The 26,959-nt window shown below is 43.0% G+C and overlaps 1 protein-coding gene and 1 long non-coding RNA gene across 5 annotated transcripts in view; both read right to left on the bottom strand.

The window, feature by feature from the left end:
* The window catches only part of SCP2 (sterol carrier protein 2), a 119,207-nt gene extending 104,449 nt beyond the window's left edge, over positions 1 to 14,758 (bottom strand). Inside the window, exons 1-5 of one of the 4 annotated variants that reach the window (XM_010803499.4) lie at positions 14,579 to 14,758; positions 9,289 to 9,343; positions 4,166 to 4,237; positions 3,023 to 3,154; positions 1,730 to 1,794 (exon numbers count right to left, since the gene is read on the bottom strand). In XM_010803499.4, coding sequence (XP_010801801.1) covers positions 1,730 to 1,794; positions 3,023 to 3,154; positions 4,166 to 4,237; positions 9,289 to 9,343; positions 14,579 to 14,647 — 393 coding nt within the window. In that variant the 5' untranslated portion in view covers positions 14,648 to 14,758. 4 annotated transcript variants of the gene reach the window in all.
* Positions 14,759 to 20,870: 6,112 nt separating this feature from the next.
* On the bottom strand, positions 20,871 to 26,516 carry LOC132344910 (uncharacterized). The gene is made up of 2 exons (XR_009493984.1): positions 22,587 to 26,516; positions 20,871 to 21,752 (listed from the first exon to the last, which is right to left on the bottom strand). It is a non-coding gene; the product is annotated as an uncharacterized lncRNA (long non-coding RNA).
* Positions 26,517 to 26,959: the final 443 nt, after the last annotated feature.

Consider the following 26,959-nt stretch of genomic DNA (forward strand, 5'->3'; position numbering starts at 1 on the left):
TGGAAGGTGAAGTCAAGTGGGCCTTAGAAAGCATCACTACGAACAAAGCTAGTGGAGGTGATGGAATTCCAGTTGAGCTGTTTCAAATCCTGAAAGATGATGCTGTGAAAGTGCTGCACTCAATATGCCACCAAATTTGGAAAACCCAGCAGTGGCCACAGGACTGGAAAAGGTCAGTTTTCATTCCAATCCCAAAGAAAGGCAATGCCAAAGAACGCTCACACTACCGTTGCACCCATCTCACACGCTAGTAAAGTAATGCTCAAAATTCTCCAAGCCAGGCTTCAGCAATACGTGAACCATGAACTTCCAGATGTTCAAGCTGGTTTTAGAAAAGGCAGAGGAACCAGAGATCAAATGCCAACATCCGCTGGATCATCGAAAAAGCAAGAGAGTTCCAGAAAAACATCTATTTCTGCTTTATTGACTATGCCAAAGCCTTTGACTGTGTGGATCACAATAAACTGTGGAAAATTCTGAAAGAGATGGGAATACTAGACCACCTGACCTGCCTCTTGAGAAACCTATATGCAGGTCAGGAAGCAACAGTTAGAACTGGACATGGAACAACAGACTGGTTCCAAATAGGAACGCAGATGACACCACCCTTATGGCAGAAAGTGAAGAGGAACTAAAAAGCCTCTTGATGAAAGTGAAAGAGGAGAGTGAAAAAGTTGGCTTAAAGCTCAACATTCAGGAAACTAAGATCATGACATCTGTCCCATCACTTCATGGTAAATAGATGGGGAAACAGTGGAAACAGTGTCATATTTTTTGGGGGGGGCCTCCAAAATCACTGCAGATGGTGACTGCAGCCATGAAATTAAAAGATGCTTACTCCTTGGAAGGAAAGTTATGACCAACCTAGATAGCATAGTAAAAAGCAGAGACATTACTTTGTTAACAAAGGTCCGTCTAGTCAAGGCTATGGTTTTTCCAGTGGTCATGTATGGATGTGAGAGTTGGACTGTGAAGAAAGCTGAGCGCCAAAGAATTGATGCTTTTGAACTGTGGTGTTGGAGAAGACTCTTGAGAGTCCCTTGGACTACAAGGAGATCCAACCAGTCCATCCTAAAGGATATCAGTCCTGGGTGTTCATTGAAAGGACTGATGCTAAAGCTGAAACTCCAATACTTTGGCCACCTCATGCAAAGAGTTGACTCATTGGAAAAGACCCTGATGCTGGGAGGGATTGGGGGCAGGAGGAGAAGGGGATGACAGAGGATGAGAGGGCTGAATGGCATCACCGACTCAAAGAACATGAATTTGGGTAAACTCCAGGCGTTAGTGATGGACAAGGAGGCCTGCGTGCTGCAATTCATGGGGTCACAAAGAGTCGGACATGACTGAGCGCTGAACTGAACTGAACTGAACCGATGCATACATATGGTCTTCTCAGGTGGTGCAGTGGTTAAGAATCTGCCTGCCAATGCAGAAAACCCAGGAGATGAGGGTTTGATCTTTGGATTAGGAATATTCCCTGGACAAGAAAGTGGCAAGCCACTCCAGTATTCTTGCCTTAAATTCCAGGGACAGAGGAGCCTGACAGGCAGGCTACAATTCATGGAGTCGCAAAAAGCTGGACACAACTGAGTGACTCAGCACACATGCATGCATACATAGACAATCTCATTTTTCAGCTTTTGCGAGCTCTATTTATGGCAGTCAGATGGGCAAAGTTTTCTCATAGTGTTATAACAGTTCTGAAATAAAAATAATTGAGACTCACATTTACTGCAATGGGTCCCTTTTCCATCTTTTCAAACCCAAGAGCCAAGACACAATCTGCCAGACCTTGAAAGAAAATGTAATTATCTTGAAAAATTAAATTTCTAGACTCAAACAAAATACCCTTAAATACTTCTATTTAAACAAGTATGTCGATGTACACAAAATGTAAAAACATAGTGTAGGGGTTATAAAATTTGTAATAAGTGAAAATTACAGAGAAAATTCTTATACACCTCTAGATACAAGGAAAAATCAATAAAGTATATACTTCTTCCTTGATTTTGAGCGTTAACAAAACTTTTTATTAATGTGGAAATATGTTCCAGTGAAGAACGAATACAAATAGCTAATTGTGAATTTTTAAACATTAAATAAGATTTTAAAAAATTTTAAAGAATCTTGATCAAAATCTCAACAGAACTATTTTTGGAAAGAGGGGGCTTCTAAAAATGATGTTAAAGTTCAAATGAACAGCAAAACAAGCAAAAATTTTTCTTTAAAAAAAGAAAAAAAAAATAACAAGGTAGGGGGTAAAAGGGCTACTAGTATTATCCAACAGTGAGACATTATAAAGCTCCAACAATTAAAATACCAAGTAGCAGAGCAATAATCAACAATCAGAAGAATAAAAGGCCTAATGAGGGAGCCTAGAACATTTGGAAATACAGACTATGATATATACCCAAGAGAACTGAAAACATATGGCCACAAAAAAGTTGTACACAAATGTTTATAGCAGGATTATTCATAAAAGCCAAAAAGTAGAAATAGCACAGTGTACATCAACTGATAAATGGGTGAACAAAATGTAGTATATTCATACAATGGATTACTATTTGGCCACAAAAAAGAATGCAGTACTGATGCATGCTAAAACATGAATGAACTGTGAAAATATTCCGGTAAGTGAAAAAAGCCATAAAAGGTCATATATTATATGATTTCATTAATATAATGTTCAGAATATGTAAATCCATAGAGACAGAAAGTAAATTAGTGGTTGCCAAGGGTTGTGGGGAGAAACGGGAAGTGACCGCTAATGGGTAGAGCTTTCTTCTATGGGTGATACAAATGTTCTAAGATTAAACAGTGCTGATAGTTTCATAAACCTGGGAACATATTGAAAACACTGAATTCTACACTTTTGTGCTATATAAAGTATATATCAAAATTTTTATTTAAAAAAATACATTAAAAAGCAATCCCTCTGAGGGTCATATGGAGACATCATAAAAGAAGGGCAATAACCCCACATCTATTTAAGTACACTAGACAAACAGGCACTTCTCACCACCCTGAATCAGTTGCCGGGCCATAAACAAAGCAGTTGAGCCAGTAGAACAGTTATTGTTGACGTTGATTATAGGAATTCCAGTCAGTCCCAAACTGTGATAGATAGCCCTCTGCCCACTGGTAGAGTCACCTACATAGAAAAAAGAAAATTATCTATGCAACATGACAATTATGGAGCTGCAAAGCAATATAACACTACATTATATTTTTCTAGTATTATGCCCTTGTCTAACATAAAACATGGACATCTTACTCAGAAACAGTTTCAGCATGAAGCACCACTTATTCTGCAAATACAAAAATTTTCAAAACATAGTATATATATATGCACTTTATTTATATAACACAGAGGTAGGAAAGTAGAGAAATGACCAAGTAATAGCAAACAACTCAATCTGGGTAGGGTTACATGATAAAGGAAGCAATATTTCATGTGTATTATCAGATATAAATCTCTGGCGTATCAGGCAAATTTGGCCTTGGAGTACAGAATGAAGCAGGGCAAAGGCTAATAGAATTTTGCAAAGAGAATGTACTGGTCATAGCAAACACTATCTTCCAAAAACACAAGAGAAGACTCTACACATGGACATCACCAGATGGTCATTACCGAAATCAGACTGATTATATTCTTTGCCACCAAAGATGGAGAAGCTCTATACAGTCAGCAAAAACAAGACCAGGAGCTGACTACGGCTCAGATCATGAACTCCTTATTGCCAAATTCAGACTTAAATTAAGGAAAATAGGAAAAACCACTAGACCATTCAGGTATGACCTAAATCAAATCCCTTATGATTATACAGTGGAAGTGACAAATAGATTCAAGGGATCAGATCAGATAGACAGAGTGCCTGAAGAACTATGGACAGAGGTTCCTGATATTGTACAGGAGGCAATGATCAAGACCATCCCCAAGAAAAAGAAATGTAAATTTGTCCCCTTTATTGGCAACACAATATTGGCAAAATATATATGTGTACTAAACTAGGCTGACACATAAGGAAATTCTAAAAATAATGAAAATAAGACCCTGAATTCTGAGTTTTGAGGGTTAAAATTCACAAATTCTTCTGTATTGTTTATGTAGTTGATGACAGACTTAGGTGAACAACTTTTAGAATATATAGTCTCCACGTACCATACACATAGCCAATACATGCCTGCTCCACTGCAGAATAAGGGATCTGTGCATCCGCTAAAGCCTTCTGGCCTATAAAAACAAAAAAAGTTTTATCACATAGCACTTTAAGTGAGTAAAAATAAGTTTAGAGTTTGACCAGAGTAAAGCTAACTCTAGGGTGTTGCTGCTGTTTAGTCACTCTCTAACTCTAGTGTGTTCAGTTGCTGTTTCTGTCCGACTCTCTGTGACCCCAAGCACTACAGCCCGCCAGGATCCTCCCAACACCTGTCTATGGGATTTTCCAGGCAGTAATCTGGAGTGGGTTGCCATTTCCTTCTCCAGGGGATCTTCCCAACCCAGGGATCGATTCAAATGAAAATCCTTCATCAAATCATCTCAGCCTTTCAGAAGTTATCTTACCTTTCAAAAGTTATCATTTGGAGGGAACTTCAAGAGGGAGGGGATATATGTATACCTATGTATGGTTGACTCATGTTGAGATTTGACAGAAAACAGCAAAATTCTGTAAAACAATTATCCTTCAATAAAAAATAATTTTTTAAAAAATTATCATTTCTTCCTCTAAGCTATTGTAACACTTTTTCACACCACTTTTTTGATATTTAACATTTCCTATTCTAACTGTACACCTAACTATAAATATATTAAACCCCAAGAGTCTTAAAGCTCCTTAATGACAAGGTGTCTTATTCATTTCTGTCGCTCTATCACTCATCCAGAGGGCAAAATAAGATAGAATGTCAGTGCTGAGGAGGGGAACTGTGGGAGCATTCATACGATCATCTTACAAAGCCAGGATCAAGAGATGACCCTGTCTATGGAACAAGAAAAGAAGCTTCAAGGAAGCTATCCAAAGGTGTAGAAATGACCACTGGAGGAATTGAGAAAAATTATGAAAATAAGAAGAGGAGAGTGGAAGCTAGAGAAAAGGTTGACCTAAATCCTCATCTACCATAGTGAGAAGCAAACAGATATCTAAAACTGATAAATTGAAAAGGAGAACAATTGTGGTGGAAAGAGTATTTAGAGATAGGGAGATAACCAACAGAAGAACTAAAGCCAAGACAGTTAAAAGAAGTTGCCCCAGAAGAGGTCTGGGAAGTATAAACCATCTGTGTGTATGTGTGTCTGTGTGTGTGTGTGTGTGTGTTCTAACCAAATGAATGTATCACTTTAAAGATTTTTTAACTTAAGAAGATATATGTATGATTGACCATGGGATTGATTTAGTCAAACCAGCTTTCTTTTCCTGCTTTATGTACGAGCAAAAAAAAAAAAAGAGCATTCTCATATGATCCCAGTAAAACTAATAATGGTCTGAAAAATAATCTGTCAAGACTGATAAAACTGTTTATATTCATTGCTCCAATGAGTCTACTTCTAGGCTTTGTCCTCAAAAATAACCAGTGATGAGAACAAATATTTGTGTTCAGCAAGATGTTCACTATCATTCTTCTAAAATGTCAAAAAGCTGTAAAGCAAATATACAACAAAAATGATAGCATACTGTTATACAGAGTGAAGTAAGTCAGAAAAACAAATATCATGTATAAATGTGTATATATGGAATTTAGAAAAATGATACTGATGAACCTACAAACATAGAGAGTAGACTTATGGACACAGCGGGGGAAGGAGAGGGTCAGACGAACTGAGAGTAGTACTGAAATATCTATGTAACTGTGTGTAAAACAGATAGCTAACGGGAAGCTGCTCTGTAGCACAGGGAGTTCAGCCTAGTATTCTGTGACAACCTAGCCAGGTGGGTCAGAATGGAGGGAGAGGGGAAGTTCAAGAGGGAGAGGACATGTGTATACCTATGGCTGTTTCAGGCTGATGTGTGACAGAAACCAACAACATTGTAAAGCAATTATCCTTCAATTAAAAATAAACAATTAAAAAAAAATTTTAATATGGTATAAATATACAAAGAAACATGAAAATTTAATTTTTTTCAGTTTTAAGTGACAGGAGAAAAGCTTATAATAGTAAGTTTTAGAAATATGATACACATTTAGAATATGATCCCAGAAAGCCATAGAAAAAAAATATTAAAAGAGAACACACCAAGATATTAACAGCTGCTAGGCTGGCAACCCACTCCAGTATTCTTGCCTGGAGAATGCCCTAGACAGAGGAGCCTGGCAGGCTACAGTCCACGGGGTCGCAAGAGTCGGACACGACTTAGTGCACTGTCTCAGGCTTGGGTTACAAATTTTGTTTTCATTATTATATACATATATATCTATGTTCCAATAAATAACATGCATTGCTCTTATAATTAGTAGGAGAGAATGAGTTATGGTGAAAAGGTGTAAGTTTAGCCTGTGCTCTGATACTCCTCTAAGTGGCCAAAGCATCTTGCACCTCCCATGGTCTACTCACCATGTATGTGAACTTGCCTTATTTTCCCTACTAGAGGGCAAAGGCTCTGAGATCTGTACACCAGACTTTGACTGAATCTTCCCAAGTGACCCGGATGTACTCCTTAATATTTGTTGAACATTTTCTCCTAACACCAGGTTGTCTTCATATATTTTCAGATTTAAATCATTATTAAGTAAAAATGTTAAAGAGATTAGAAAACAAAGGAAGCACAGAAGTAACTTTCAATATCAGAAACAGTTTCAGAGAGTTACGTGGTGTGGCTTTACCACTTTGCATTTAGCTGCAGAGGGATTCCTAACCTTTCTCTGAGGGAAAGAAGATGGGCAGGACTGTGTAAAGAGTAAGAAGTCTCTAAATAATGTGACAGGACACAATCCTGCTGGTTGCGCTTCCCTCTACACTATGCATTTAGGAAATAATGAGGGCAGGGAAGGTAGCAGAACCTCCTCCTAAACCAGTTTGGAGAATTAGAGGGTAAGACTTCCCTTAAACCAATTCTCTTGCCTCACCACCACAGCTGACAGGTAAGCCCAAAGGGCTGAGAACAAAATCATTTATAGGATCTCAGGGGCTTCCCCGCCAAGTGACGTTTAGATACATGTTGAACTAAACATGACTGATGTAGGCTGAAGGTGAACATACTCACCTGGAACTACATCAGATACGTGAACAGAATCACCCTTTTGCACTTCTCACCTCCCTCTCACTTCTCACAGTTGGAACCAAGGGGTTTTATAAAAACAAAGCTATGTTTTAAAAGTATATTCTACATAAAAATTCCTTTTTTTAAATTGAGTTTATTTTCCTAACAATGTCTGCAAAAGAAGAAAATTGTAATCAGTAAATAGAGGCAATCAAGCTGAATTTCTTGTTATTAGACAATTCCAGAGGTAAACTCAAACTTAATAACTTCATTTCAACATTACCATCTTATAATCAAAATATTCCATCCATATATTTTTATAGTAACCACTTTTAACTAACTAAAAGAAATAGAACAAAAAATACATAGAAAAATTGATTAAAGCATTTCCTATTTCAAAGAAAAGTAGAAGCTGTTTGGAGACAATAGTCAGGAGGAAAAGATTTAACAACCAAACGATAAACACTGAATGAATATTATACACCTAGAGAATCAACATCAGCTAATCAAATCTCATGAACCTTCCTTTTGGGGGACAGAGATGCTCTGATTCCCGTATAGTAAACACAGACCTGTATAATGGAGTTGAAATGAAATCTAATTTACGAACACTGAGTGCACAAGTACTTGGAGAGACAAGGAGTGTCTAATGAAAAATGAGAATAATCTTTTCTGAATTGCCTGGCAACAATCTGACAGGGAAAGGAGGAAGGGGAAGGCTTCACAGGAGGACTGTACCTAAACAACTTCATGGGACCACGAAGTTTCCAAGGTCTCCATGTGTGGGAAGCCTTTGTTGTTCAGTCGCTAAGTCAGGTCCGACTCTGTGACCCCATGGACTGCACTATGCCAGGATTCCCCGTCCCTCTCTATCTCCCGGAGTTTGCTCAAATTCATGTCCCTTGAGTCGGTGATGCTATCTAACCATCTTGTCCTCTGCCACCCTCTTCTCTGTTTGCCTTCGATCTTTCCCAGCATCAACATCTTTTCCAGTGAGTCAGCCCTTCGCATCAGGTGGCCAAAGTTTTGGCGCTTCAGCTTCAGCATCAGTCCTTTCAATGAATATTCAGAACTGATTTCCTTTAGGATGGACTGGTTGGATCTCCTTGCTGTCCCAAGGGACTCTCAAGAATCTTCTCCAGCACAATTTGAAAGCATCGATTCTTCGGCACTGAGCCTTCTTTATGGTCTCACACTCACATCCGTACATGACTACTGGAAAAACCATAGCTTTGTCTATACAAACCTTTGTCAGCAAAGCAATGTCTCTGCTTTTTAATATGCTGTCTACGTTTGTCATAGCTTTCCTTCCAAGGTGCAAGCGTCTTTTAATTTCATGGCTGCAGTGACCATCCACAGTAATTATGGAGCCCAAGAAAATAAAATCTGTCACTGCTTCTACCTTTTCCTCTTTTATTTGCCATGAAGTGATGGGATCGGATTCCTTGATCTTAGTTTTTGAATGCTGAGTTTTAAGCCAGCTTTTTCACTCACTGCTTTCACCCTCATCAAGAGACTCTTTAGTTCCTCTTCATTTTCTGCCATTAGAGTGGTATCATCTGCATATATGAGACTGTTGATATTTCTCCTGACAATGTTGATTTCAGCTTATGATTCATTCAGCCTGGCATTTCCCATGATACACTCTGCATGTAAGTTAAATAAACAGGTGACAATAGCCTTGTCATGCTCCTTTCCCAATTTGAACCAGTCCATTGTTCCATGTAAGGTGCTAACTGTTGCTTCTCGACCCACATACAGGTTCCTCAGGAGACAAGTAAGGTGGTCTGGTATTCTCAAATCTTGAAGAATTTTCCACAGTTTGTTGTGAGTCACACAGTCAAAGGCTTTCATGTAGTCAATGATGGAGAAGTGGATGTTTTCCTGGAATTCCTTTGCTTTCTCTATGATCCACCGAATGTTGGCAATTTAATCTCTGGAAGCCAGAATTCCCTTTAAACAACTGATACCTAAGCTTAGACTGCTTGGCCCTGAAAAAACTTCCCGTGAAGGTTGCAAGGCTGCTCCACAATCAAGACAGACCACACAATAAACTACAATGTTCAAAGATCTAAATATTCTCTTTTACCTGCTTCCTTTGCCAAGTCAGGGTAGTCTCTGTTCTCGACTCCAGGCTTTGTGAACTAGAAATACAGAAGATAACAAAAGGAAACACTATGGTGATAGTCTCTCACAAGAGAGAACCACAGAAATACATTCATCTAGTCATTTAAACAAAAAAATCTGAGTCTCTGTCAGTGTTGCTGGACTCTGATAATAAATAATATACAGTTTGTACCCACAGGGAACTTATTTAATGGAAGACAGGCAATTATGCAACAGGGTCCTAAGTACAGAATGATCTGGGAGAGACAACTACCCAGCCTCAGAGGACTAGAATGCCTTCCCAGAGGAACTGATATTTATTTAAATAAGGTATTTAAGGATGAGTAGGAGTTAGGTAAATAAAAGAAAAGGAAAGTCAACAGTTGCTTTTAAGTCCCGTCAGTCGTGTCCGACTCTGTGCAACCCCATAGACGGCAGCCCACCAGGTTCCCCCGTCCCTGGGATTCTCCAGGCAAGAACACTGGAGTGGGTTGCCATTTCCTTCTCCTAAGAAATGCAAAAAATAAATAAAAACCTACCCTAAAGCCTATAATAAAAATAGCAATCTGTTGCCCTCCACTCACTAGTCTTACTTGCTCCCAAAACATCCATTTTCAATCCTTTCAGATATTTCTTTTATAAAATGTCACATTTCTAAATATTCTGATACTATTATTTCTTGACTTATCAATTTAAGAAATTATATCATAGTCTTCAATAAGGGACAATGAGAATTAGGTCTCTTAGACCACCTCACTTATATATTTACAGTTCTTCATCCTCCTTATACAGTGGAAACATAAGTTTTAAATTAAATCATTACATAGTGCTTACCTTATTAAGACAATGTTGCTTATTATTGAGCCAGCTTGTATATTATGATTATATGTGGTTCATTGAGCAATCTGTTTTGTTTTTCCTGGAGTTAACTGCCTCATTTTTTAAAGTTTAAGCAAACACTCTTGTACAAATCATTGACAAATATTCTCTCCTTCACCAAATTCTATTCAAGCTTCTCTGATTCCTCTTCTCTACTCACATGTATATAAAGTTACTGCACATTGGACTTTTGCAATAGCATACTATTTATTAAAATCTGCCCTAACACTTTACCTAGTGTCTACCTTTATCTTTGACAACAACCACACAAACTAAAAAACAGAACTTTCCCTGCCACTCCACACACTCTTCTAAACATGCTGTCCCTTACCTCAACCCCGCCTCACCCCCAAAGTAATTATTATCCTGATCCTTATAATAATTGCTTCCTTGTAGTATTTCGTAGTTCTATCACCCAAGTGTCTTGGACACTATATTTCAGCCTTGCCTTTTAAAAAAAATTATGGGTCTTTTAAATTCTCTTTTAATTTACAGGTTCCCCTCCACTACATGTTTTTCCTCTCAACACATCTATTAAAGAACCCAGATGCTGGGACAGTAGTTTCCCACACTCTGGACTTTGTAGATCGCATACTCATACAGTTCAACCTGTTCCTCTGTTCTCTGTCCCACAGATTGGCAGCTGGATCCAGAATCTTACAGACTCACTCTATCTCTCTGGCAAAACTATCAGTAGTGGTCTATTTTTTCATCTGGAAGCATATGATTTTCTCTCTTTGTGTTGTTAGTAGCTCTTAGTACTCAATGATTAGAACCAGTAATTCTCAAAACTTTTCAGTCTCAAGACAGCTTTACATTCCTAAAAATCACTGAAGATGCCAGAACTTTGATCATGAGGGTTATAGTTACCAATATTTACCCTATTAGCACGTATAACAGGACATTTAAAATAACAATTCACTCAGAAAAAAAAAACCATTATGTTAACATAAATAATTTTATTAAAAATAATTATATTCCCCTCAAGAAAAACTGATGAGGGGCATTGTTTTGCACTTGAGCAATTCTCTTTAATATCTGCTTTCATAGGAGGCAGGTGAATTCTTTCATCTGACACAGCTGATTCTTCATTCAACCTTTGGCATTATTTTTTAGGTTGAAGTCTATGAAGCAAATCTGACCTCACACAGATATGTGATTAGAAAAGGGAGGAGGACTTTAATGGCCTTTTAAGATAATTGTGGATATTCTTTTTTAATACTAGACTAAAACGTGAAAAGTGGGAGTTTTTGACAGGCTAAAAGCAATGTTGAATTTAAAAGAATATCAATCAACTTTTCATACTCTTGCTATACTCAAGTCCATTAAAATCTTTCCCTTTGAGTAGAGTGATAATCTGACTTTTCTCTGGAGTCTTTTCACATAATTTCCAAAATTTGCCCTGAAGCTAGCATGTATCTGATTACCAGTGCTCTGGGAACAGGGCTGGTAATTACTATCATTTAATACTATACAGAACTCCATTTAATTCCCTTTTTTCAACTTGGGCCTCACTTCTGTCTTCCACTAAACCTAAAGGTCAGATGATTCTAGAGACGCATCAGTTCAGTTTCTCCAGAGAACAAGTCTCCAATACCTTGACAAGGAACTGATAGTGACCTAGTGGTAAAAAGGATCTTGGAATCCAGTTATACCAGGGAAGTGCTTTTCTTCCCTCCTCTCATTCCCACCTTACTTGACATCTAGTACATGCAGGTCCTAAACCTTCTCAAGTTCTGAAGGAAGACTCAACCAGTATAATCCTTCTTCAAGAACTTGAGCTCTGAGTTTCTGTTTTGAATCAATAACCACACTTCCATCAGCTTTTAATCATCCACTGTTTTTCTGACATCGTTCTACTGTTTCCTCTCCTAGTCACTTTACCCCGATGGGTTAATACTTTAATTTCTTTACTGTCATTTTTTGTGAGAGTTGGAAAGCACCAAAAGAAATAAATTCATATTTCCAATCTACTACACTTAACCAAATGTCCTGCTGCTGCTGCTAAGTCGCTTCAGTTGTGTCCAACTCTGTGCGACCCCATAGACGGCAGCCCACCAGGCTTCCCCATCCCTGGGATTCTCCAGGCAAGAACACTGGAGTGGGTTGCCATTTCCTTCTCCAATGCATGAAAGTGAAAAGGGAAAGTGAAGTCGCTCAGTTGTGTCCAACTCTTAGCGATCCCATGGCCTGCAGCCTTCCAGGCTCCTCCGTCCATGGGATTTTCCAGGCAAGAGTAATGAAGTGGGTTGCCATTGCCTTCTCCAAAATGTCCTAATATATCATATTTAAATGGTTTACCCTTTCCTTCTCCATATTATACATTCCTTAAGAACTTGGGTCTTTGGTAATCATGTAGATGGAGCCCTCAAGAGGGGACTAGTATATAAATTTAAAAAAAAAAAAATTTTTTTTGAAGGTATTCCCTGGCGGTTTAGTGGCTTAGAATCTGAGCTCCCAATGCAGGAGGCCCTGGGTTGATCCCTGATTGGGGAGCTAGAGCCAACATGCCACAACTAAAGATCCCATGTGCTGCAACTAAGAATTGACACAGCCAAATAAATAAAATTTTTTTTAAAAAGAATGGGATTACTGCCCTTATAAAAAGATCCCCTAGATTTCCCTTGCCCTTCTGCCATACATAGCTGTCTATGAAACACAGAGCAGGACCTTAAAAGTTTAAGGTTGTTTTCGTGGAAAGAGAACTTCCCATAGGAACCCTCTGTCACAAAGCACATGCATTTAATAGTGTTCAACTAACACTTACTGAGCTCTTCAAGCACAAGGCATTTTCAAAGTGCTAGAGGGACACGACTGGAGTGACTTAGCAGCAGCAGCAGCAGCAGCAGCAGAGGTATAGCAATTAATTAACCTGGGAGATGGCTATATGCAAAAGAAGAATATAGACATATAAACAGAATTTCAGGATAAAATATAAAGTACTAAGACAGAGGTTAAGTACAGGGCTCTATGGGACAGTCAGGAGAATCAGAACTTCTCCTAGAAGATCTGAATTGATCTTTTAAAAAATGCAAACAAGGGGGTGGTCCTAAGATGGTGGAGGAATAGGACAGGGAGACCACTTTCTCCCCCACAAATTCATCAAAAGAACATTTAAACGCCCAGTAAATTCCACAACTTCTGAATGCTGGTAGAGGACATCAGGCACCCAGAAAAGCAGCCCATTTTCTTCAAAAGGAGGTAGGAAAAAATATAAAAGACAAAAAAAAAAAAAAGACAAAAGAGGTAGGGACCGAGCTCCGTCCTGGGAAGGGAGTATTAAAAATGCAAACAAGTTAACCAAGTGAAGACAAATGGTCTTAAGTAGAGAAAACAACAGAAAGCAAAGCAACAGAGGCATAACAAAGTTTGGGACGAAACTATCAGTACTTTAGCATCACTAGAGTACAGAGCACAGAACACAGAGGTGATGCTAAAGTACTGATAGTTTCGTCCCAAACTTCGTTATGCCTCTGTTCCTTTGCTTTCTGTTGTTTTCTCTACGAGCCTGGTAGGCTGCAGTCCATGGGGTCACTGAGTCGGACACGACTGAGTGACTTCACTTTCACTTTTCACTTTCATGCACTGGAGAAGGAAATGGCAACCCACTCCAGTGTTCTTGCCTGGAGAATCCCAGGGACGGGGGAGCCTGGTGGGCTGCCGTCTATGGGGTCTCGCAGAGTCGGACACGACTGAAGCGACTTAGCAGCAGCAGCAGCAGAGCACAAAGGTAGTGAGCATGTCAAGAAATACAATCAAGTGAGACTGTAGCTGCCTCTGGCCTCCTGAGTAGCAAGCAGAGTACCATGTGAGAAACGCAAAGGTCGGAGGATGTAGAAAACCTGCCACCTGTGCCAAGACGCTGAGCATCACTGAGATTTCTACTCCTACAGTTGCAACTGAGAAGGGATCCAACACGGAGTATTACTGGAAGTGCAGGGCTGGCGACATTCACGACCTGCTTTCCTCCTGGGTATGGGGCAAACCTTGCCTCAGTTACAAGTCCACACAACTTAGGTTTCCACCCATATTCAAAGGAGGTGCGGAGTTTGGGTCATCTTGAGGTCTTAACAAACTGCGCCCCAGGAAGAAAAGGGAAGAAGGAGGAACATATAGCCGCAGAACAACACTGAGACATTATGATTCCGCAGAGACATCAACATCACAACCCATCCGAGTCGCCACTCTGATGCCTCACAGACAAGGAGCCGAGCTGGGCGGTGGGAAGCCAGTGGCGCCCTCCGGTAGGAAGGGCAGACAGACGGACGGCGACGAGTCCTGACACCCCACAACCCACCCCAAACCCCGTTTCCCGGTCACTCAGGGCTCCCGCGGCCTCACCCAGGCTGAGCGGAGCAGGGAGCCCACCTCCGGGGACTCACGGCTCTATTTACCTTGGTCATCCCAACCCCCACCACAAACACCCGATTCCGGAGCGGAGATTGTGAAGCGACCAAAGACATTGTTCGAACCACTGTGGGCACAGGCGGGCGCAGCGGACGTAAAGCTTTCAGGTCTGAGGTTGGCGCAGACTGAAGCTGCAGCTCCGCCTGAGCTCTTGGGGTCAGGGAAGCAACAGGAGGCGGCCGAGGGGCGGGGCGGGGCGGGCAGAACTGGAAACGTGCGCGTGCGCGGAGACACCGGCGATGACTGTGCAGGGAGGGAAGAGCTAGGGGACTTAAGCGGACAAAGTTCAAGGCGAGAATTCACCGGTTGGTTGGAAACTCCGTCCCTTTCAGCCCTTGAAAAAGGCTCTATAGCCTAGTACCAATCCTTCAGGTTTAGGTTGTCTATGCTGAGGGCTATTGTGGCCTGCAGCAAGGCCTGAGATTGAAGGAAGACTGGATTCACGAGAGTAGCCTGAGGAAAAATTTTGAAATATTGGGAGTTGCTCTGTATCCTATAGGTCGAGAAGTTGGAAGAGATACACTACGGGGGAGGAGGGACGGGTTTTATTATATGAATGTCTAAAATAAAACCAAAGTCCTGTCACTAGCCGTGACTTTTTTTTTTTTAGTGTTTATAATATGGTTTGTTTGTTCGTTATTTATGTATTTTTGGCTTTGCGGGATGTTCCTTGCTTTGCGCACTTTTTCTAGTTGTAAGGAGCAGCGGCTCGTCTTCCTTGGGTACACAGGCTTCTTACCGTGGTGGCTTCTCCTGTTGGGGAGCACAGGCTCTGGATGCCCCGGCCTCAGTAGCTGCGGCACCTGAGCTCAGTAGCTGTGGCGACCTGGGGCTTAGTTGCTCAGGGGCGTGTGAGATCTTCCCAGACCAGGGATTTGAGCGAACCCGTGTCCCCTGCATTGGCAGACGGATTCTTATCCTTTGTGCCACCAGGAAAGTGGAAAAGGTGGAAAAGGTCACCGCTGTGTGACCTTTTGTCTTTTGAGGATTAAGGGAGGTGATAGAAGCAAAGCCTTTAGCACTTGAAACAGGGACCAAATATATGTTGTGGATATATTATATATTTAGGGGATGATTTTTATTGGCTGATTCTGAATTTGCGGATTTTCCTACTGATAAGAATGTATCCGTAACCCCAAAGTCAATATTCCAAGAGCTCTGGAGGCGGGGGGAAAAATGTGAGTTGCCCCACATGTCTGTTTTCAGTTGAGGTTACACAAGACCCTGTCCAGTTCATGCTGTAAACAAACGTGTTTCTCATGATTTTGTGCCATGTTTTTCACATTTTTGTGTTTTGCTGTTCATTTCACCATTTAAAAAATCTCCTGCAACCATGGTGCCTGAAGTATACCTAGATACAAGGAGGGTGTGAGGTGCACTGTGAAGAAAATACTGAACTTGGCTCATACATGAGTTATAGTGTTATTGGCCCTGAGTTCAAATACAAATAACAAGATGTCTTTAAACAGAAACACATAAAACCAGCTTATTTATTGATCAACTGACAAAATATGTCGTGCGCAGAGACTTGCAGATGCCTAACCCTGTATTTTCCTTAGGAGCAATTGTTCAGTATTCACTAATTTGTGTTTACAGCAACTTTTAGAAAATAACTAACACCAAAATCTGAGAACTGACTCTGTGTGTGTGTATGTTTGTAAAATTTCTGAGGCCCCTTCCAGTCTTAAGGGTGTATGATAAGAGCCCCTCATAGATCTTCATGGCATAAAGCATCAAATGTTGGAAGGTTACCTCCTCCAGTTGTTCTTAGGACTTGTAGAATAACAAAAACTCCACCTGGCTGCTGAGGAGTTACTGGGCAGGAGGTGAAAAGACAGAGGACTTGGGGCAAGCTGAGGTGTTTCTTAGACTGACCAAGCTATCTCTGAGGGGACTGAGTATCCTGTCTGGGGGCAGGGGTGGGTGGTTAGGGACATGTTCAAACTGATGCTGACTGGCTTCAAGGGGGTTGCAAAAGACAAACACACTTAGTTCTAAAAGGAAACTGAACCAAGTGGACTCTCAGTTCATAGGCCATTTTTATGATTTCAAAAGGCCTTATAGAAATTGCACATTTATATATACTGTGCCCCCCACCAATAAAAATCACCAAAGGTTCAGAACATCCATATTCAGAGCCCACTTTCTACTGAATCAGAGCGTCTGGGAGTAAAGCCTAGGCATGAATGTTTAGTTTCTCCAGGTGAGTCTAAGGAGCCTCCACTAGCCTAGGTAAAGAATTCCTGGGTTAAGAATGGGTCAGCTTAGTAAAATCTTCACCTGATCAGACAAGGGGCAAAGAATCTCCCCTTTTCCTCCCTATCCCTAGAGCCTAGCACAAGGCAGCACTTTAGCACTTAGCGACCCCATGGACTGCAGCCTACCAGGCTCCTATCTATGGGATTTTCCAGGCAAGAGTACTGGAGTGGGATGCCTTTGCCTTCTCTGCCAGTAGAGGCTCCCCAGGCCTAAATCCTTTGGTAGGTGACCACTTCACCTGCCGCTCCCACAGTAATTCCGATGGGATTTTATGTCAATATCGGTCCCTTCAGCCCCATATTTGGTTCCCCGGGGCTGTGAGGAAAGAGAGGGGACCTGTTCAAGGGTAGAACTAGGTGCCAGCAAGCCCAGCCCCCACTAGAGCTTTAAAATACTTGATTTCCTTCCAGGCCAAACTTCCTAGCAAGGTTCCAGTGGGCTGGGCAGCCAAACCAATTCCAATTTGGCTTAGGGTGCCCGGCCTTCTGAAAAGGAGGAGCAGAGGAGAGGACACAGTTGGGGGTGGGGGGGAGGGGAGAGAGAAGAGGCCCGAGGAGAGCTTGGGGACCCCCTGCACAATTGCCCTGAAGCTGCTGGTGGAGTTTGGAGTCCTGCTGAATCAAGAAAATTTCGCAGCAGTCACTGGCAAGAACATTTTGATTGAGCCTTGTCTTGGGTTTTGTTTGGTTGTGTTTTGTTTTGTTTCTATTTGGGGGTAGTGTTATCTGCAAAGGCGGGTGAAGGGCAGTGGTTGGATTTTGCAATCAGTGAGTGGCATTCCCCTGTCCGTTGTGTGTCACCAGCTGGGCAAGGTCCTCTTGTCTACTTTCTCCCCAGTTCCAACCCCTCTAACCTTCCCCGCATTTAAAGTAGCACTGTTTGTGTCCAAGTTTTAGTTTACACAGATTCAGTTGTTCTAGGGATTTTGTATATCTCCTTTTTTCTTGCTTAATACGAAGTTGAAGAGCTGTTCCTAGCACCCTGCTGTTGCATACACTTCCCTATGTGCATCCCCCACTTTTGATGGACATGAAGGGGCTTCTGGCCTCCCACTACATCACTTGGTGAGAATTCTCTGGCCATGTGGGATGGCTAGCATTAGAGAATACCCCCCTTGCTCTCATGTTCAGTTCACTGCCAAACTGGCAACAGTGTTTGGCTTGAAATAGCTATAACTATTCTCCCAGGTTTATGGTCAATAAAACAAGGACAGAGAGTTTAAGCAAATTGAACCAGGTCTGATTTTAAAACCTGTCTTCTCGACTATTAATGGTCATCACATTCTTCTAGTAATTCAGTGATTACTAGTAATTCTAGTAAATCACTAGAATTCTAGTAATTTTCTAGCCCACCAGCCTCCTCTGTCCATGGGTTTTCCAGGCAAGAATACTGGAGTGGGTTGCCACGCCCTCCTCCAGGGGATCTTCCCAACACAGGGATCGAACTAAAGTCTCCCACATTGCAGGCAGATTCTTTATTGTCTGAGCCACCGGGGAAGCCCCTGAACCACAAGGGAAGCTCTTTAAGAAGACTGAGAACCAAAGAATTGTTTCTTTCTAACTGTGGTGCTGGAGAAGGCTCTTGAGAGTCCCTTGGACAGCAAAGAGCTCAAAAGAGTCAATCTTAAAGGAAATCAACCCTGAATATTCATTGGAAGGACTGATGCTGAACCTGAAGCTCCAATACTTCGGCCACCTGATGCAAAGACCTGACTCATTGGAAAAGACCCTGATCTGGGAAAGATTGAGGGCAGGAGGAGAAGGGGGTGACAGAGGATGAGATGGTTGGATGCCAAGATCGACTCAAAGGACATAAATTTGAGCAAACTTAGGAGATAGTGACAGAGAAGGCAATGGCACCCCACTCCAGTACTCTTGCCTGGAAAATCCCATGGATGGAGAAGCCTGGTGGGCTGCAGTCCATGGGGTCGCTAAGAGTCGGACACGACTGAGCGACTTCACTTTCACTTTTCACTTTCATGCATTGGAGAAGGAAATGGCAACCCACTCCAGTGTTCTTGCCTGGAGAATCCCAGGGACGGGGGAGCCTCATCTATGGGGTCGCACAGAGTCGGACACGACTGAATCGACTTAGCAGCAGCAGCAGCAGGAGATAGTGAAAGATAGGGAAACCTGGAGTGCTGCAGGCAGTGGGGTCACAAAGGGTCAGAAACGACTGAGCCACTGAACAACAACAATAAGCGTCAGGAGATTAAGCTTCTGCCCCTGCCAGAGGGCATATAGAATGTCCTAGAGGGAAGGAGATAAGGAAACCAAGAAGAGGCAGTGAAGGAGGCATGAGGAGGAGACCCACACCCAGGAGAACCATCCCACCATCCTCCTACAACTCACCAGTTCTGTCTTCCACTTGGCGTGACAGCACCAGAGCATTGTCACATTGTGCCTGTTGTCTTTGAAAATGAGATTAGCCCGTTAACCACTCCTCACTCTTATGGCTTTACTCCAGCTCCTTAGCTGAATATTCAAGGTTCTCCACCACAACCTGACCGTGTCACCTTATCTCTCCTACCATGCGTGGGTTTGTTCATTTTAAGCCATACCACTTAAGTGTTTTCTTCTAACTATGCCCCTGACTTGGGTTTCCCTCTCTACCTTTGTAAACCACTTAGGAATTGCACCCTCTTCAACCCACTCCAGTATTCTTGCCTAAAGAATCCTGTGGACAGAGGAGCCTGGTGGGCTGCTGTCCATAGGGTCGCATAGAGTCAGACATGACTGAAGTGACTTAGCATGCATGCATGCACTGGAGAAGGAAATGGCAACCCACTCCAGTGTTCTTGCCTGGAGAATCCTAGGGATGGAAGAGCCTGGTGGGCTGACGCCTATGGGGTCGCACAGAGTTGGACAGCACTGAAGCGACTTAGCAGCAGCATATCCCACCCTTGTCCTTTTACATTCCTTCTGTCTGGACTTGTCTTCCTCATCACTTGTTAACTCTGAGAGTGAGGATTGCTAGCTGGGTCCACCTAGTAACTTTGGCACGTTCTCTTCTTTTCTGAGCCTCAATTTCCCCCTCTATGTATTAAGGGATTATTAAGGCTTTCCACACAGCTCAGTGGTAAAAGAATCTGCCAATGCAGGAGACACAAGAGACTTGGGTTTGATCCCTGGGTCAGGAAGATCCCCTGGAGAAGGGAATGGCAACACCCCTCCAGTGTTCTTGCCTTGAGAATCCCATGGACAGAGGAGCCTTGCAGGCTACAGTCCATAGGGATGACAAAGAGTCAGACACTACTGAGCAACTGAGCACACATACCCACACGACCTTCCAGTGGTTTCTATCAACTCCAACCCACATCATTGTGTGATCCAGAACCAGACAGATGTGACTCTAGGTCTTCTGCTAAGCAAATCAAACCATCACGGGAGTCTAATAGGAGTAGAGAGGGTGCAATGCAAACCCATCATTATTACTGGGGTCCAGCAAGGGCAATGTTCCCAGAATAGGGTGTCAACTAAGAAGTCAGGGACCACGGCTGGGTCCTCTATTTCTCCGGGGCCTGGCATGTGGTAGTTCCAGCTGAACATTGTCAGGTGAATGAATGAAAGCCAAAGACACCCTGTCTGGCCCCTTAGGTCTCCCAGCTTAGAGCTCACACCTCATATTGGGTCCTAGACTTTCACCAACTTCTGTGCATTTTCCCTGCTCAAAGCGCCCACAGACTCTAGTTATACACTTATGGACATTATCTCTTAATCTTCATTACAACCTTTTTAGTATTTCTATTTATAGATCAGGAAAGTGAAGGTCAGAACGATAAAGTAACTTGTCCAAGGCTATGGAGCTGGGATGTGACTGAGCTGTGACTTCATCCGAGCACCATATTTGCATTCTGCAAGAGGGAGCTAGAGATGAAATATGGGAGGGAGTTAGCCAGAGAAAAAGGAAAGACAGAACAGGAAAGTGAAGAGGAGAGAGGAAAGTTCCTGTCAACCCCAGGATGTCATGATTATGTTTGTTTTCTATTGCCACATAACAAATTACCACAGACTCTGTTGCTTAAAATAGCGTACATTTATTATCTCATAGTTTTCATAGGTTAGAAGTCCAGGCATGATTTTGCTGGGTTCTCTGCTTCAAAGTACCCACAAACTCCCTTCTCAGGGTTTTAGCAGGCTGCAGTCCTGAAGTTGGCAGGGACTATGGTCTCTCATTATGGGCTTCAACAGGGAGTTGAAGCCAAGAGAATTCTATACAAACAGACAAGTGTGTTGAAATAGACAAGTGTGAACAGACACCAGAAACAGGGCTTCTCTTCTTGTAGACTCCCACACAGTTAACTTTGCCACAGTTGCTGCTCTTCATACAACCCACTGTAAAAGCACGTTGTTTGCTGTTTGTCTGCCCAGTTGTGTCTGACTCTTTGCGACCCCAAGGACGGCAACACACGATGCCTCCCTGTCCCTCACCATCTCCCAGAATTCATATGCGTTGCATGGGTGATGCATCCAGCCACCTCATCCTCTGACATGCTCTTCTTCTGCCCTCAATTTTCCCCAGCATCAGGGACTTTGCCAATGAGTCGGTTGTTCACATCAGGTGACTGTAATACAGAGCTTCAGCTTCAGCATCAGTCCTTCCAATGAGTATTCAGGGTTGATTTCCCTTAAGATTGACTGGTTTGATCTCCTTGCTGTCCAAGGGACTGTCAGGAGTCTTCTCCAGCACCACAGTTCAAAGGTGTTTGGCACAGTCTTTGGCACTCTGCCTTCTTTACAGTCCAGCTCTAACAACCGTACGTGACCACTGGGAAGACCATAGCCTCGACTATACAGACTTTTTTCAGCAGAGTAATGTCTCTTCTTTTCAACACGCTGCCTAGGTTTGTCATAGCATGTAGGCCGTACCATTCTTGGGGTCTTCATTTCCTTTTGAGGAGTCCTGTGTTACATAAAACTTGAACAAATTCGTATGCTTTTCTCCTGTTAATCTGTTTTATGTTGGTTTAATTCTCAGGTGCAGCCAAAAAACATTAAAGGCCCAGCAATATAAACCCTATAGTACCCGCTCTGCTGCACTCAGGGCCCTCATCTGTGCCACTCCCTCTCTGAAATAGGCTTTTCCCCACCAACACACACACACACTTTTGTCTGGCTAACTCCTATTTATTCCTCAGCTCTCAGCTGAAAGGTCACTTCTTCCCCCAGGAAGTCACTGCTGATCTTCTACACTAGGGCTCCCCTCTGCTCACTCTAAACCCCCATCCTCCTGTCTTTTTTTCCCCCATGTACTCGTCACAAATAGTAATTACTTGTTGATAAATGTCGATCTCCTTTGTTAGACTTTTAGGATCTAAGAGGACAGGGACTGAGTCTGCTCTAGTCTCTGACATCAGTGTTTAGTACAGAGGCCAGTGTGTGTTAAATACAAAACTGTACCAATGACTGAATAAAGAGATCTTGGATTGACCTTTCAGGAACTTCAACTACTTGAGTAGTCTCATAGAGAAGAGACTTGTGGTAGCCAAGGGGAAGGAAAGGTTGGGGAAGAATGCATTAAGAGTTTGGGGTTAGCAGATGCAAACTATTATATCTAGAATGGATAAACAAGGTCCTACTGTGTAACACAGGGAACTATATTCAATATCTTGTGATAAAGCATAATGGACAAGAATAGGAAAAGGAATATATATGTATATAACTCAATCACTTTGCTGTACAATAGAAATTAACACATTCAATAAGATACAATTTTTCAAATGGAATAGTCTCTTACCTATAGTATCTTTCCCACTATGCTGCTGCTGCTGCTAAGTCACTTCAGTCGTGTCCGACTCTGTGCGACCCCATAGACCGCAGCCCATCAGGCTCCCCCGTCCCTGGGATTCTCCAGGCAAGAACACTGGAGTGGGTTGCCATTTCCTTCTCCAATGCATGAAAGTGAAAAGTGAAAGGAAGTCGCTTAGTTGTGCACGACTCTTAGTGACCCCATGGACTGCAGCCTACCAAGCTCATCCATTCATGGGATTTTCCAGGCAAGAGTACTGGAGTGGGGTGCCATTGCGTTCTCCGCTTTCCCACTATACCTCACTCTGAAAATGAAAATTTTTACCTATTATAGATATATGTTGAATAAATTAATTAAGAATTTTTAAATTGGGTAGAAGAAAACCTAGAAAAGAAGTGCAGGGCATCATCTGAGACGTAGGAAAGCAGGAAAATGTGGAGCCACAGACAAGTACATGTTGTTATGCATCTGTCAAAACCCATAGCATATGCAACCGAGAGTGAACCCTAATGTAAACCGTGGAAGTCAGGTGATAATGACATATGTATGGAGGTTAATCTTTGGTAACAAATGTCCCACTCTGGTGGGAAGCCATGCCTGTGCAGTGGCTAGAGGATTTATGGGACTCTCCATACTTTCTCAGTCATGTCTGACTCCTCTCAATCCCACAGACTGTAGCCTGCCAGGCTCCTCTGTCCGTGGAATTCTCCAGGCAAGAATACTGGAGTGGGTTGCCACTTCCTTCTTCAGGGGATCTTCCAAACCCACGGATTGAACCTGGGTCTTCTGCATTGCAGGCATATTCTTTATCCTCTGAGCCATCAGGGAAGCACTTTCTACTCCATTTTGCTGTGAACCTAAAACTGTTCTGAAAAAAAAAACTGTCTACTAAAAAAACAAAAAAGGCCACAGCAGAAAATGTTCAAGGAGGAACAGGTGTTTGGTCAGGAGAGTTAATTGTTGCTGAGCCTGGGACAAGGATGGAAATATGTCCCTCGGTTAGTGATGTGATTACACTGGTTACACTGGTCTCACTTAGGTGAGAGCAGTTTCTGCCAAGTGATGGGGTGGGAGCTAGACTGGAGAAGACTTATGAGAATGGAAGGCAAGAAAATTTTTAACTGAAAATGGAAAAGCCTTTCAAGAAGTTTCACTGGTGCTCATGAAAGAATATCACATGAGTAGGGCAAAGGATATTCTCTTGCCAAAGAGGACAGAATGTGAATGTGCTCAAGCCTCTGGATTAGCTGCTAAATTCCTATGACAGAGGCGTCTGCTCGCTTGTCCCATGAGTGTGCAATCAGTAAATTCCATGCTGCAGGAAATCTTACAGGTCAAATGCCCCACATTCTTTTTTTCTCTTTGGCTGTGCCAGTCTTAGCTGCAGTATTTGTGATCTTAGTTGCAGCATGTGGGATCTAGTTCCCTGACCAGGGATTGAACACAGGCTTCCTGCATTAAGGGAGTCTTAGCCACTGGACCATCAGGGAAGTCCTGCCCCAGGTTCTTTAATAAATAACTTTTGAGGGAAAGACAGGGCTAGAAGCAGAAGCTGAGGGTTTTTAACAAGCTTTTAAGAGTTTTCTTTTTTTTTTTAATTAGCAAGTCTGAACTATAATGTCTAGAGAAGAATATTTTTGTGATAAAATTGTTAAGAAATGCAGGAAAGTCATCACCATAAAAAGTCAGGAGGAAAAAGAAAGTCATGAGAGTTGTTACTTTTAAGGGGTAGGTGGGAGCAGTGAACGAATCAGGGCACACGAGATTTCTGGGTGGTGGTGTTATCATAACTCATTCAGCTCGAGAGGAAGAAGTCTGGCTGTAGAGAAAAGAATCACATGGAGAGAGATACATGAAATTGAAGAAGGGTTGTGTAGGTGTGTGTGTGGGTCTCACAATGGCAGAAGCAGGCAGGAATCACTGGGGCAGTCATTCTCGTCCCTCTCCCCATGGTGCTCTGAGGTTCTCAAGCCCTTCCACTTCTGTGAGGCAGAAAGGGCAAGGGTTATTCTCCCGATTTTATGGGTGGAAAAACTGAGGCCTGAGTGTGTGTGACTTGCCCCAGGTCACACTGCTCATCAAGGGTAGAGGCTGCCCAGATCCCAGGCCCCAGCCCAGGAGTGAGCAGGGCAGCTGGCTCACCCAACGCTGCCCTGTCCCCTGCAGGAATTGCTGAGATTCTGATGAACAGACCCAGTGCCTGCAATGCCCTGGGGAATGTCTTCATCAGTCAGGTGAGTAAGGGCGGGCACCAGGGTGGGCTGGGGCTGAGCTGAGAGGTATCTGATCTGGTCTCCTCTGCAGCTGCTGGAAGCTCTGGCCCAGCTTCGGGAGGACCGTCAAGTGCGTGTCCTGATCTTCAGGAGTGGAGTGAAGGGTGTGTTCTGTGCAGTTGAGTTTCCTTCCTTGCCCCCAACCTGGGACTCAGCAGGGCTCCCACCAGCCTGCATGCAGGGGATACTTAGGTCATTTCTAGCACAGGACTCAGGGCTTCCCAAGTGACGCTATTGCTAATGAACCCGCTTGGTGACACAGGAGACACAGGTTCGACCCCGTGTTGGGTACATCCCCTGGAGGAGAAAATTGCAACCCACTCCAATATTCTTGCCTGCAGAATCCCTATTGACAGAGGAGCCTGGCGGGCTACAGTCTATAGGGTCGCAAAGAGTCAGACATGACTGAAGCGACTTAGCACACAGCACAGGACTCATTCCCATTTAAAGATATGCACTCAGAGGTGAAATTCCTTGCTTAGAGCAACACAGCCAGTGAGAATTCGGTTAGAACTTGACCTTTCTGACCCCCAAATCCCTGTTCTTTCTGTTCTGACACTGCATTGAGGAAATGAGAAAACGGAGTCCAACGACACTCACCACGTCTGTGGCCAAGATAGGACTGACTTACTGCCCCTTTGCCCACTACAAGATTTCAGTCCCTGTCAACGAAACTCTTCCATGTCTCTGCACCATTTGGTCCTCACAACAGGGCAAGCACCACGCACTTGCTTTCTGAGACGAGAAATGCTGCATCCCAGGCCCACTACAAGAAGCAAGCGAATGAGAGTTGAGCTAAGAACTGACTCTGCGGTGGCTCTGGAGGGGACACCGGGGAGACAGGAAGAGGCTGCGGAGGGCGAGGGTGGGAAGCGAGTGATTCTTAGGCAGTTTCAAAGGCATGTGGCTCAGTCCCCAGGCCTCAACTGTCAGGATCCCCGTGAGCAGCCTGGGGCGGGAGGTGGCAAGAGAAGTATGTGGACCAGTCTGCCTGACCCCACTGCCCTGATCGAGGCCCTCCTCCTACTCCAGCCTCTTCCTTTGGCTCCCCCCATGATCTGATGTCTTCCATCACAGTCACTTCATGACTGTTAGCCCCACTCCTCACCCCTCCAGCGAAGGACAGGAAAGCAGGGGGCGTGCAGGAGGTCTGAATCTGCCCCTGATTTGCTCTGGAATCCTGGGCTAGTCCCTGTCTCTCTCTGTGCCTCAGTTTCCCCATCTGTCACTGAGGGGCTAGGACGAATCAGACTCCCAAAGGCTCTCCCAACTGACTTTCCCATAATCTAGGACTTGCAGAGAGTACGTTCACCCCCTATTCATGACTCAGGCTCCGGCTGTCTGGGCTTCAGTGAACCTCCACTGTCACTACTCTCACCAAGGACCCTGCCCCCCCCCATGCCACTGTCCCTGCACTCACTCCTCAACCAAGCCCTTCTTTTAAAAAATAATTATACCTGCTGTATGCCAATTATTTCTCAATAAAACAGGAAAAAATAATAAAATTTTATTACTATTTAATGTATTTTTTGAGTTGTCACAAATATATACATTACACAAAATTTATATTTTAATCACTTTTAAGTGTAAAATTCACTGGTATTAAGCACATTCACCAGAGACTGCAATGGCACCCCACTCCAGTACTCTTACCTGGAAAATCCCATGGACGGAGGGACCTGGTGGGCTACAGTCCATGGGGTCGCTGAGGGTCGGACACGACTGAGCGACTTCACTTTCACTTTTCACTTTCATGCATTGGAGAAGGAAATGGCAACCCACTCCAGTGTTCTTGTCTGGAGAATCCCAGGGACGGTGGAGCCTGGTGGACTGCCATCTGTGGGGTCGCACAGAGTTGGACACGACTAAAGCGACTTGGCAGCAGCAGCAGCAAGTACATTCACAACGTTATTCAATAATCACCACTATCCATTTCAAAAACTATTTCATCATCTCAATAAACTGTATACTCATTAAGCAATTCCTCCCCATTTCCCTAACACCCATAACCTTCATTCTACTCTCTATCTTTACGAATTTGTCTACTCTATTTCCTACAAGTAGAATCATACATTTGTCCTTTCATGG

Source organism: Bos taurus, chromosome 3 (assembly GCF_002263795.3).
Source record: "Bos taurus isolate L1 Dominette 01449 registration number 42190680 breed Hereford chromosome 3, ARS-UCD2.0, whole genome shotgun sequence".
NCBI lineage: Eukaryota > Metazoa > Chordata > Mammalia > Artiodactyla > Bovidae > Bos > Bos taurus.